This window comes from Scyliorhinus canicula, chromosome 9 (assembly GCF_902713615.1).
Source record: "Scyliorhinus canicula chromosome 9, sScyCan1.1, whole genome shotgun sequence".
NCBI lineage: Eukaryota > Metazoa > Chordata > Chondrichthyes > Carcharhiniformes > Scyliorhinidae > Scyliorhinus > Scyliorhinus canicula.
In genome coordinates, this window is record NC_052154.1 from 81,588,748 (window position 1) to 81,602,577 (window position 13,830).

General features: G+C 46.9%; 1 protein-coding gene across 5 annotated transcripts in view; it reads right to left on the minus strand.

Annotated features, from left to right (window-relative positions):
* Positions 1–783: 783 nt before the first annotated feature.
* LOC119971480 (uncharacterized protein KIAA0895-like) overlaps positions 784–13,830 on the minus strand; it is a 144,079-nt gene continuing 131,032 nt past the window's right edge. For all 5 annotated transcript variants that reach the window (XM_038807059.1, XM_038807058.1, XM_038807060.1 and 2 more), the window contains 3 exons: positions 12,901–13,206; positions 6,368–6,465; positions 784–4,017 (listed from right to left, as the gene is read on the minus strand). In XM_038807059.1, coding sequence (XP_038662987.1) covers positions 3,853–4,017; positions 6,368–6,465; positions 12,901–13,206 — 569 coding nt within the window. In that variant the 3' untranslated portion in view covers positions 784–3,852. The remainder of the gene's footprint in view (positions 4,018–6,367; positions 6,466–12,900; positions 13,207–13,830) is intronic.

Sequence of the window (13,830 nt, forward strand, 5' to 3'; positions counted from 1 at the left end):
AATAATAGTAAATTAAATTATGGGCAGAAAATTTGATTATGTGGCAAAATCTGCCGGAGGCTGGTGTGAGATTAATTTGTAACCTAAAGGGATGCAGATGAAGGCCTGATTGGAATCTTCCACCCACCCTCAATTCTCCGCGAAGCCAGCCAGAAACCACGTTGATGTGAAACACGCTTGAAACAACGTGACGTGCAGATGTTGGGATTCACCTGAACAATGTTTGGGGAAGCCTCCTGAGTTCAGGATGGAGGCCGCTGGCAACCCTGGACCCTGGGCCACCACAACTGGGTGACAGGACCATTTTTAGGTGGACCTTCCCGATTTGGTGTTCTTGGAGAGGGGTCCATCGTCCAGCTTCGGGATGTTCCTGGAGATTCGTCATCTATCTCAGGAGGTCTATCCTCCAGCCTCAGAGTGCTCCCAGAGATCCATCTTCTTTTTCAGGAGATTCACCTTCTTTGTTCAACAGTGAATCGGTAATGTTGTGTGCCTCTTCATTATGGCACCCAGACACGACGGCAGACTATGGGCCACAGATCTAAATATGGCATAAAATAATTGGATACAAAATTAATGAGGTTCGGGCCAGAGAATATGGTGTGTTTTCCCACTAGCCTCTGTGGCGGGAAACACTCCACGTTCCCGCCCCGCCACCGGACATGGTCCCAGAATGGGAAAATTTCACCCTATGATTTTAAGTACAATCAAGATTCAACTTTGTCCTTGGAGCCACACTTGGTATCTTGTTATGATGTCTTATGGCATAAATAAGGGGACATATTGGGCCTCTCAGACAATTCAAGTTTATTAAATACGACACAATACAGAACTCCTGACATCATCTAAAAAATTTCGGTCTTTTCCATTTGTTTCAACGCTGCAGTTAAAGTTGGCATTAAAAATTGGAGAATATTCCTTCACTGTGACATTTATTTTTGCTCTCCCACTCTATTCAATACATTCTCCTTATCCAGCTGCGTGGAAATGCCTAATGAAAGGTGTAGGCCAGGTTTTCATCGCCTCAGAATCGAAGCTTATCAACTCTGGTTGGATGCATTGCTAGAGATTTAACCACGTAACTGCCCAACTCCAACTAACAGTCAATCAGCTGTTACTTGCCCAAATTTTCCGAAGTTCTGTCACCTAACCGATGAAAATGTTCAAATGAAAATGAAAAGAACGCCACACAATTCTTTTAATGACAGTGATTTTTTTTTCTCCCAATGTTGCTTGCCTCAATGTCCTGGAGTTTAAGCTTCGATCCCCAGAGACTGCAGAACCAAACCGGGAGGGTTGGCCACCTCCTGCGACACCCAGATTTTAAAGGGGTCACCTTACCCTCCCCTCTTTATGAGGTGTCAGAACCAATCGTAGGGCACTGGCATGTTGCCCAACATCCATTTTAAACAGTGGCAGCAATTGGCCGTGCAATTAGTCAGAGGCCCTGAATGCATCAACCCCCACACAACCAGCTCACGGTCTCTAGTGAGTGAAGACAGGCTCAGTTCTTGGCCTAGCACTTGACTGTGCAACTTATGATGTGACCCAGTCCCCAAAAGAAACCGGGATGAGTGTAACAGCCCCCCCCCCCCCCCCCCCCCCCCCAAAACATCACCACCCCACACAGGCAAATGCTGTCCCTGGTTTTGAATGGTGTGAACCAGGGGGTTTGCATCAAATCCAGGGATCTATGCATCCATATCACACCCAACATCCATACCTCTACCACAGTCACATCAGTAAAGAGTGGGGAGATCAGATGGCATCATTACAATGTTTGGTGAGCACCAGTGACTACTGAGTAATCACCCATCCAGTTCTGGACTCAACACTCTTAAGCCATTCACTCAGAGATATTTCATTGAAACTGCCCATCAGAAGCCTTAACTTTTACACAGCCATTTTTATTCCCAGTCACTTCTTCATGTTAAGATCTGAAGGCCTTCATTGAAAGGCTCCTGATGATCTTCAGTTCCCTTTCATCAACATTCACCATAGGTCCGATGACTATGATCCTAATATGGCCTTGCCCTAGTTTTGGACTTGCAAAAACTCACATTCATGGAATGATATGGCACAGAAAGAGACCACTCATCCCTTTGTGCCTCTTCTGGCACTTTGGTAGAGCTCCCCAATAAACCTCAGTCCCCTTCTCTTTCTCCATAGCACTGAACAAATTTTCCCCTTCAGGTATCTATACAATTAGCATTTGAATGATATGATCAAATCTTTCACTAGGCTGGATTCTCCGCTTCCCTAGCCATGTGTTTCTTGGCGGTGTGCTCTTCACTGGTGGTGGGTTTCTATCTTCCTGCCGATTGGCAGTAGGATTTCCCATTGTAAACGCCCCAGGCCGCTGCAAAACCCGCTGGCTGGGGCTGCCCTGCCGGTGGGAAAATTGAATTGCAACAACTGGAGAATTCCAGCCACCATTCTTTTTAAACAGTGAATTCCAGATCACAGCAACTCGGCATCTCCTCTTGCAGCCTCTGGTTAACTAATCATTCTTCTACTGGTAACAGTTTCTCATTATTTACTCTATCAAAATGCTTCATTATTTTGAACACCTCTATCAGACCTCCTCGTCACTTCCTTTGTTCTAAGCAGAACTAACCCAGTTTCTCCACCTGGCTGAACCCCCTCGTTCCTAGGACCATTCTTTCAAATCTCTTCGATGCCCCTTTTAAAGTGTATGATATCCTTCTGAATGTGTGGTGCCCAGATTTGAACATAATACTCCAGCTGAGACATAACCAGTGCTTTTTTTTAACGTTTCAAATTAAGGGGCAATTTAGTGTGGCCAATCCATCTTACCCTGCATATTTTGGGTTGTGGGGGTGAGACCCACAAAGACACAGGAAGAATGTGCATACTCCACACAGACAGTGACCTGAGGCCGGGATCGAACCTGTGTCCTCGCTGCCATGAGTCAGCAGTTTAGCATAGCTCCCCTCCTCTTGCACTCTATTCCCATATGTTTCTTAACAGCCTTCTCAACTTGTCCTGTGATCTTCAAAGATTTGCGTATGCATATTCCCAGGTCTCTGTCCTTTAAAAGTGTACTATTTGGTTAATATTGCTCTTTCTTACTGGAATTTATACTTCACCTTTCTTCTTGTTAAACTGCACCTGCCATACAATAATAATCTTACATTATTCACCAGTCTGTCTCATCGTTCGCGATGTTACCCAAGTGACTTCCAGTTTCCTCTGCTTTTATTTTAAAATTTTATTTGATGCTGGTGTTTTGAAAACTACAGATGCAGAATGGATTTAAAGACTCAATGGTTCTGGCACAAGACTGGCTTGTTCTGCAGAGAGGTGGCCTTCTGGGTCAAATGGCCTCTTTCTATCGGTAATGATTGTACAAATCGGGGCCCTCACCAGCATCATGTCTCTACTCAGTCTGAGCAAAGCCCTGTCGCAATCACAGATATAATGCACATGGACAACGCTGACAGTAATGTTTATATTTTTTTGTTTCATTCTTCCCGACCCCCTCCCCTCCCTTTGCCAGTAAGAAGTTAAAATATTTTTTTTTAAAAAGCAGCACCTTCGCAAACAATAAATACATGTTTAAATAGGAAATGCGTGGCACACAGGACAGAGGTCAAAGAGCGAAGCTGCAGCGCCAGGCGTTAGCTTCCATAGAAACAATTACACAATTTTTCATACAAATGTCCATCGATGCTCAAATGCATCGCCAGAAAAATTTAAGGCCACTGTGCCTTTGTGTATATGTGTGTGTGTGTGTACTGCAGTGATGCTGCATGTTTAAAAAACAAACTGAACAGAAAGCCGTCGAGAAGCTCCCTTCTTCATCCCAGATGCCTGCATCCCTGGCACGATCTACTTGGGGATAAGTTTCAGCAGCTCCTCGTCTGTCAGTCCATTGACTGCAGTGATGTGGTGCAACTGGTCCAGGTAGCGGGACTGATCTCGCATGAAGTGTGGGATGCGCGTGTTTTGCAGAATGGCAATTTTCTTCAAGTGCTCTACATCTTCGAACGACACCTGGAGCAAGGTGGGGGAGGGGGGGAAATATTATTGAACCACCGGTCAGTCAGACAGATAAAGTAAATAACAAGATCACTGGCATTGATATAGCACACTCATATAGTAAAATGACCCAAGTACTTCACAGAGGTGTTATCAGGATCAATTTGGCACTAATTCACATGTTGAGAGGAGAGAGAAGTGGAGAGGTTTAGGACTGTCCATCTCAGCCTTAATTCAATGGATGGAGCATCCAAAACGCAATGGTGGTGCAAATTCTAAAGATTCACTACCCTTTGAGTAAAGAAATGTCTCCTCATCTCAGTCCTAAATGGTTGGACCCTTACCCTGATACTGTGCCCATGTGTTCTGGATTCCCCAGCCAGAAGAAACAACCTCTCAGTGTCTACCCTGTTGAGTCTCTTCAGAATTCTTGTATGTTTTGATGAGATCGCCCCTCATTCTTCTAAACCCTGGAGAGCATAGGCCCAATTTATTCAGACTTTCATCCCAGGAACCAATCTAGTGAACAAGCACATTTCCACCTCCAAGAAAGTAGATCTATCCTTCGATATGGAAACCAAAATTGTATGCTGTATTCCAGGAGTGATCTCAATTGTACCCTATACTTGTGCTCCAATCACCTCGCTATAAAGGTTAGCATGCTATCTGCTTTCCTAATTTCTTGTACTTGCATTCTCACTTCTTGTGTTCATTGTACAATTACACCAAAGTCTCTCTGAACATTAACATTCACAAGTTTCACGTATTCAAAAAAATATTCTGCTTTTCTATTCTTATGGCCGAAGTGTCTCATACTCTCACAATATGCTCTGTCGGCCACCTGGTTGTATATTAAACCTGACTACATCTCTTTTCAGACTCTTTGTGTCCTCCTCACATCTTACATCCTCACCTAGTTACCAATTGGACACGGGTTTCTCCCATTCACCACTGTGAGTTTTAAACAGTTGCCAGAAGTAAAACCCAGAGTCTCAATACGACAGGGTCGATAATAAGTAAATCAATGTGAAAATAAATACAACTCAAGGTGGAAACAACCCCTAATTTAGTACCAATTTGCAATCACTCATCTAGGAAGATCACAGGACATATATTCAAAGCAATAGGGCAGCACAGTGGAGCAGTGGGTTAGCCCTGCAGCCTCATGGCGCCGAGGTCCCAGGTTCAATCCCGGCTCTGGGTCACTGTCTGTGTGGAGTTTGTACATTCTCCCCGTGTTTACCTGGGTTTCACCCCCACAACCCAAAGATGTGCAGGGCAGGTGGATTGACCACACTAAATTGCCCCTTAACTGGAAAAAAAATAATTGGGTACTCTAAGTTAGAAAAATATATATATCCAAAGCAATAGATAATATCACACAAATATAGGAGGTCCCGAAGTAGGTATAACTCTACAACGGTACATCATCTGTCCGTGTGGAGTTTGCACACTCTCCCCGTGTCTGCGTGGGTTTCACCCTCACAACCCAAAGGTGTGCAAGTAGGTGGATTGGCCACGCTAAATTGCCCCTTAACTGGAAAAACAATAATTGGGTACTCTAGATTTATTTAAAAAACAAATGTACATCATGTGACTAGCAGGAAATTAGAGGGTGAATTGCATAGACTATGGCCTTTTCTCATGCCCTTTTACATAGAAATAACTTGAGTGTTAAATGGGACTGTGAGTTGAAGTGAGAAGACTTGGGTTTGATTTACCCACTGCCCTCCATGTCCTGATGTGAACCATAAAGTGCAGTGTAGACCAGGCATCCTGGGACGGAAGAAGGTAATGTCAAATGTAGGAGAGATTCTCAAAGAAGGGGCTGGTTTAGCACAGGGCTAAATAGCTGGCTTTTAAAACAGACCAAGGCAGGCCAGCAGCACGGTTCAATTCCCGTACCAGCCTCCCTGAACAGGCACTGGAATGTGGCGACTGGAGGCTTTTCACAATAACTTAATTTGAAGCCTACTTGTGACAATAAGCGATTTTCATTTCATTCCATTCAGTCAAGTCCCTCAATGCCAGCTAAAAAAATCAACAGAGTGGCTTTCAAATCGACCTTTTCGTAAAGTTGGTAAATGGGCTGCAGCATTTGATGAAGAGAACGGTGCGTGTCCATGCACACCACACATTGGAGGATCAATTAATCTAGTTTAGAGAGGTATTGGTCGAATAAAGTAAGCTGCATTTTATAAAGCCTGACTCTGGTGCTGCCACCACCAGTTGTGTTCCCTGTTCTGCGGGACACAATCCCCGTCACGCAACGCCAACCCCAGCCACCCAGAACAATTTGGGTTATCATGCTCAAAAGTTCCTTCTTCAGCAGACAAACACATCCAACCAGGTTAGATGCGCTTACCTTTCCCAGTGCTGCCAGCATCTTGAAGTCAATGCTCTTCCTGTATCGAAGCAGCAGCAACACACCGTCCAAATACACCTGGTCCTTACTGAAACAGCCTGTAAAGGAACAGGGGACATGATAAATGGCAATCCGTGACCCTCAACATCACATTAAAGAATTATTGACACCCCTTTCAATGAAGGATGACTTGGGGAGATGGCAGGATCAGTTAGCATTGATTAACTCAAATAACAATGAAATAGATTTATTTAAGAAAATAACATCTTGCAATACAGCATTTGAGTAATTTGACACATGCCATGTGGTGAGTGTAGCAATGCTTGAGGAACAAAACGTGACTTTGGACCAAAGCTCTCCATCAGAGGGCTTTTTCCCTTCTCATGTCTGAGTCTATTGTCATACCTGAAGATTAGTGGCTATAGTAGTCAATAAATTAATTATCATTGTATCATGAGACAATCAGGATAATAGATGGCGAATTAGATTTGCTGCGGACGTCTAACTGTCTCATAATTTCTATGTTTCTAATTTCAATTAAAATCCTGCAGCTATAGCCTCTTCTCTCTAATCTATTGCCCACAGTTGCTGCATAACCTGCAATGAGACTGTCACACTTATAGTATCAGTCTGTAGGTGTCACGGATCTGAAATTAAACTTAAAAATTTTTTTTTAGAGTATCCAATTCATTTTTTCCAATTAAGGGGCAATTTAGCGTGGCCAATTCACGTAGCCTGCACATCTTTGGGTTGTGGGGGCAAAACCCACGCAAACACGGGGAAAATGTGCAAACTCCACACGGACAGTGACCCAGAGGCGGGATCAAACCTGGGACCGCGGCGTCATGAGGCAGCAGGGCTAACCCACTGCGCCACCGTGCTGCCCTCTCAAATTAAACTCTTGACGTGATTGACCACACAATTCTCCTCAAACTGTGAGTCCAGCAGGGTGGAACTGCTCTCACCTAGTTCCATTCTTATCTATTGTAATCAGGGAATCACCTACAATTGATAAGTTTCCTGCTCATGCACCGTTATCTCTAGTTCCCCCATGGATTTATCCTGGCCTATCTCCAATTCTTATCTACATGCGAGGCAACATCATCTAAAAACAGAGGGTCAGTTTTCACACATATACCAATGACACCCAGTTCTATCCCACTGTCCCTAAATTGTCAAGACCATTTATCTGGCATTTAGTACTGGGTGAGCAGAAATTTCCAATTAAATATTGGGAAGACCAAAGTCAGTGAGTGGGATTTTCTGGCCCTTCCCAGCAACAGGAAGAACGAGCCACCCAAAATGCTGCTAACATCGGCATGACCGGAAGATCCCGCCAGCGGCCAATGGCGAGCCGCCTCTGCTCTCGGAAAACATGCCGAGGTGAGGGAGGGGGCCAGAAATTCCCATCCAGTGTCTTTGGTCGCTGCACATCTCTGCTCCATAGCCACCAACTCCACCACTCTCCCTGTCAGGTTTGCGTGCGATTTTTCAGGGGATGGGAGGCTTTTGCTATCATGTACTCTGGGACTTGGCATTGGGCCGGGAAGATGGTCATTGGAAGCCACCAAAATGGCATACTTCCAATGCCCCTGTAATTCCTCCCAAACCCCCACTCTGCGATCTCCATCCTGCCATCACACCTTCAGCCTAGGCCCATGATTATCCTGGGCCTTTGGCAGCTGCATTGCCCCAAGCCACTGCTGGTTCTGGGCCAAGAGGAGCCAGCTACAGATGGGCTGGCAGCTCTCAGCTGGAGGGACTTCTGCCACTACGGACCTCAACTTGGGGGCCACTTAAGTGCCTGAAAGGCACTTGATTCTGTTGGGCTTCCTCCACGAACCAATAGGGGTACCCCGCCAGTTTACCAACCGCTTCTCAAGAGCACTGTCGGTCTGACAGAATCTCTGCCATGCACCACTGAGTCACACTGTTCAGAGAGGTCCATGAGAGTAAATCATGACCTGTGTTTAGGTACATATCCTCAACTAGATAGCAATATCTTACTCACCTGAGGGAGTAGCAGAGGCATTTTCCAGAGTATTGTTCTCCTATTTACTCTGGGATTTTTCTCTTTTTTCTTTGTTTGGCTGAAGGTGGGGAGACTCGGGGGCAGGGCGGAACTAAATGTTTAGTCATGGTGCTCTCACCATTGTCGTGTGGGACAGACTCAAGCGACATAGAAACTAGGAGCAGTAGTAGGCCATTCAGCCCATCAAGCCCACTCCACCATTCAAAGGGACGCTGGGCTGATCCTCTATCTCAACACCATACCCCCGCGCTCTCCCCACACTCCTTGACCTCTTTAGTATCTAGAAATCTATCTATTTCTTTCTTAAATATATTCAGAGGCTTGGTCCCCAATTGTCCAGATATTTCCCTGCCCATCCATTTTGTACATTGGCACACACCATTCACAGAATCACAGAGTTTTAACAACACAATAGGTAGCCATTTGGCCCATTGTATCAGCCTCAGGAGTTTGAGAATGGGGGAAAGGATAGAACAATGAAGTAAGGTCACAACAGAACTGCTCATAATTGAGCAGCTATTAAATTTGCTTCCAGCCCAGACTTAAAATACCTTAGTACAATTAACAGCCAAAATGGAGGGGAAGGCTGAAAGAATGATCATTGTCTTTAAGATGATATTGAATTAAGTGAGAGAAAATATGAAGTAGAGTGATTTCCAAGTGTTCCAAAGGGGTGGTGTAAGGCTGAAAAAGATCAGCCATTGATGAAGAAGCACATTGTTCCCCAGAATAGGAGCCATGCGTGAATTGCAGGATTACACTCAAACAGGGACAAGATCGAGGATTGTCACATCAATCCTCTGGAGCTTCAGGAAACCACCATAGCTAGATATGGTGATGTGGAGCAGGAGTAGGTGCGGATAGTAGGGATTTAGAATGTTTGTGAAAGGAAGGAGGAGAGGCTAGTGTGAAGCGTATGAAGAAATCAAACTTCGTTTTGACGAGGAAATGGATTAGAGAGATGAAATACATGCAATATCCCCAAAGTGATGGAATATCAGATTTACTAATTGGTTGCTGGGTAAAATATAAGTCAGATCAGGATCAAACCACACCTTGTGAGGTTAGGATATTCCGAACCAGAAAAGCTTTCAAGTTAATTCGGGCCTCAACAATTTTTTAAAAAACAATTAAATGGATTCACAACAGCATTTGGGTCAATGATGGAGCAAAGCAGTAGAATGGGATGTCATTAATTTGCATGTAAAAGACAAGTAAACATTGGGTAGGATTTCTGGCTGTTCCCACCAGCGGTATCTCCCTGTTCCGCCGATGCCGGTCCCCCACTGTGGGTTCCCCGGTGGAGGAGGGGGAAGCCTCATTGACAGCGCCGGGACTGGAAGATCCAGCCGCTGGCCAATGGCGAGCCTCCTCCGCCATTGCATTATATGTGGCTGGGGGGGAGGGGCATTACACATACCACACACAGAGGACAATCGCCATGGCTACACTGAAGTGTTAGGGAATGCTCTTCTGAGGTTGAAAGAGATACAATCCTTCAAATTGCAATGGGTTCTGCTACACCTGATCTGGGCATGTCCAAAAGAGGAAAATACTCATCAGTGATAACCTCCTAATCTCCCTTTGCATTGAATGCAAACTTTCTTTAACTTTTTTTTCAATATTCATTGACGGGTTTTGGGCATCACTTATTACCCATCCCTTTTTTAAATAAATTTAGAATATCCAATTCATTTTTTCCAATTAAGGGACAATTTAGCGTGGCCAATCCACCTACCCTGCACATCTTTGGGTTGTGGGGACGAAACCCACGCAACGCGGGTGAATGTGCAAACTCCACACGGACAGTGACCCAGAGCCGGGACTGAACCTGGGACCTCGGCGCTGTGAGGCTGCAGGGCTAACCACTGCGCCACTGTGCTGCCCCTTACCCATCCCTAATTGATTTTGACAAAGTGGTGATGAGCCACATCCTTGACAAGATTGATTTACATAGAACATACAGTGCAGAAGGAGGTCATCGGCCAATCGAACCTGGGACCCTGTTGCTGTGAAGTCACAGTGCTAACCACTATGCTACCGTGCTACCGAAATTTGCGAGACCATTGCGGTAGGAAGTTAAAAGTCAACAACATTGCTGCAGATCGGGGGCCACATATAGGTCAGACTGGGTAAGGGTCCCTAATCATATGTTTTTTTACAACAATAGTTACATGGGGCGGGATTCTCCAACCCCCGGCCATGTCGAAGAATCGCCGCATGAATTCCGCCCCCGCCGGCTGCCGAATTTTCCGATGCCGGAGATTTGGCGGAGGTGGGAATTGCGCCACGCCAATCGGTGGCCACAGGCGGCACACCCCCCCCCCCCAACACGCGATTCTCCGGCCCGTGATGTGCCAAGCGGCCGCCCATTTTTTGCCAGACCGCCGACGTAAATTAGAGTAGGTCCTTACCGGCGGGACCTGGCGGCACGGGCGGCCTCCGGAGTTCTCAGGGGGGGGGGGGCACGGGGTGATCTGGCCCCAGGAGGTGCCCCCAAAGTGGCCTGACCCCCCGCAATCGGGGCCCACCGATCCGCGGGTGGGCCTGCGCGTGAGGGCACTCTATTCCTCTGCGTCGGCTGCTATTCCTCCGCGATGGCCGACGCGGAGATGAAACCCCCTGCGCATGCACTGGGATGATGTCAGCACATGCTGGCGCTCCTGCGCATGCGCCAAGTCGCGCCGGCCAGCAGAGGCCCTTCGGTGCCAGTTGGCATGGCGCCAAGCCCCTTACCCGCCGGCTGGCGTGGCACAAACCACTCCGAGGCCGGCCTAGCCCCTGAAGGTGTGGAGGATTCTGCACCTTTGGGGCGGCTCGAAGCCAGAGTGGTCCACGCCACACCTTCCCGCTGGAATTGCCCGCAGAATCCCGCCCATGGTCACCATTACTGATATCAGTTTTTAATCCAGATTTATTTCCTTAATTGTAATTAAATACCCCAGCTGTCCAGGTGGGATTTGAACTCATGGACGGGATTCTCCGACCCTGCGCCGACCTCAGGGTGGGGCCCTCGCGGTGGCCTGGCCCGCGATCGGGGCCTACCGATTTCTTTCCTCCGCGTGTGCCCCTGTAGGTGTCCGCCATTTTGCCCAGGGGCCGGCATGCAGAAGGGAACCCAATACCCCAATACGGCGGCCATTCTACACATGTGCGGCGGATATACACTGGCCGTTCCGCACATGCGCGAACACGCACCGGCAGGAGCATTAGATATGAGGAGAGGTTGAATAAACTCGGTTTGTGCATCAGCTATGAAGAGAGGTTGAATAAAGTCGGTTTGTTCTCACTGGAACGACGGAGGTTGAGGGGCGACCTGATGGAGGTCTACAAAAGTACGAGGGGCATGGACAGGGTGGTTAGTCAGAGATTTTTTCCCAGGGTAGAGGGGTCAATTACTAGGGGGCATAGGTTTAAGGTGCAAGGGGAAAAGTTTAGAGGAGATGTACGAGGCAAGTTTTTTTACACAGAGGGTAGTGGGTGCCTGGATCTCGCTGCAGGAGGAGGTGGTGGAAGCAGGGACGACAATGACGTTTAAGGGGCATCTTGACATAAACATCAATAGGATGGGAATAGAGGGATACAGACCCAGGAATTGGAGAAGATTTTAGTTTAGACGGGCAGCATGGTCAACACAGGTTTAGAGGGACGAAGGGCCTGTTCCTGTGCTGTACTTTTCTTTGTTGTTTGAACCATTCCGGTGTCAACCTAGCCCCCGAGAAAGTGGAGAATTCCTCACTTTCGGGGCCATTGACGCCGGAGTAGTTGGCGCGGTTTTCATGCCCCATTATTGGAGAATCCCACCCCATATCTCTGGATCAATAGTTCTAGATAACCCGGGAGTTACGATTGATCAGATCTGGACTTGACATTGTAGCTACCAGAGAAGGTCAAAGGCTAGAAATTCTGTGGCGAGTTACTCACCTCCTGACCCCTCAAAGCCTGCCCAGTGAGGCATAAGTCAGGGGTGTAATGGAATACTCTCCACTGCCTGGATGAGTGCAGCTCCAACAAAACTCAAGAAGCTCAACACCATTCGGGACAAAGCAGCCCCCTTGATTGGTACCTCTTCCACAAAGATTCAAACCCTCCACCACCAATGAATAGGGGCAGCCGTGTGTACCACCTACAGGATGTACTGAAGGAACTCACCAAGGTTCCTTACACAGCACCTTCCAAACCCATGACCACTACCATCTAGAAGGACAAGGACAGCAGATACCTGGGAACCCTACCAACTGGAGGTTCCCCTCCAAGTCACTCACCACCCCGACTTGGAAATATATTGCCGCTCCTTCACTGTCGCAGGGTCAAAATTCGAGAATACCCTCCCTAGCAGAACATCAGGGACTGCAGCGGTTCAAGAAGGCAGCTCCACACCACCTTCTGATTATGAATGAATAAAGAAAAATACACTGGATTATTAGCCCAGTAACAATATAACCACTATGTTACCACTCCTGTTCCAACTTAAAAGAATCTAGTTGTAAATACATGTGACCTGGCTGAGAAGTGTCTGCTTGGCCTCTTTTGGCTCTCACGCAATACTCCCATCGAGTGTTTGGGTCCTCGACAAACTTGGCGATATCTTCAAAGAGCTGGCAGAAGGGCATCCGACTGGCCTGGAAGACGGTGTAGTAGAGCAGGGCTGCCCGCCACAGGAAAGGATACTTGCGGTACAGAACACTGTTAAGGCTGGCGAGGCCTTCCTCGGTCGGGTTGGCTGGCTTCAGACCGTACAGCTTCCTGCCCGCTGCGCTGTGCCAGGGCTGATGGCTGTTGTTGACGCCTCGAATGTAGTGCGTTCCTGATAGTAAACATTTTTTTTTAATGCAAGGAGAAAATAAAGTTTCACCACATCACAGAGAGAGAGCTCCCTCATGAGGGTCATTCCCAAGAACAAAACAGAGAACAAAATGTCAATGAAGAGCAGCAGAACTTTACAGATACCACGATGCCATCAATTGTTCAGTGCATCCATCTCATCACGGGTAAGAACAAAGAAGGGGCCTCGGGATCAAGGGAAATCAAAGGGAGAGGGGGGCACATCCCAGACCACCATAAAGTGACAGGAGAGAAAGCACAATGGTTTACAAAATGATGAAATATGTTGGCAGAATTTACATTATGTTGCTTGAAATAAAGAAAGGTTTGTTCAACAATTTGTCACGAGGACAAAACGTATTGAACACGCTCTCTCTTGTGACTTCAGAGTGATCAGGTGGAAAAGTGATGTGGAGATGCCGGCGTTGGACTGGGGTGAGCACAGTAAGAAGTCTTACAACACCAGGTTAAAGTCCAACATGTTTGTTTCAAACACTAGCTTTCAGAGCACTGCTCCTTCCTCAGGTGAAGAAGGAGCAGTGCTCCGAAATCTCGTGTTTGAAACAAGTATGTTGGACTTTAACCTGGTGTTGTAAGACTTCTTACT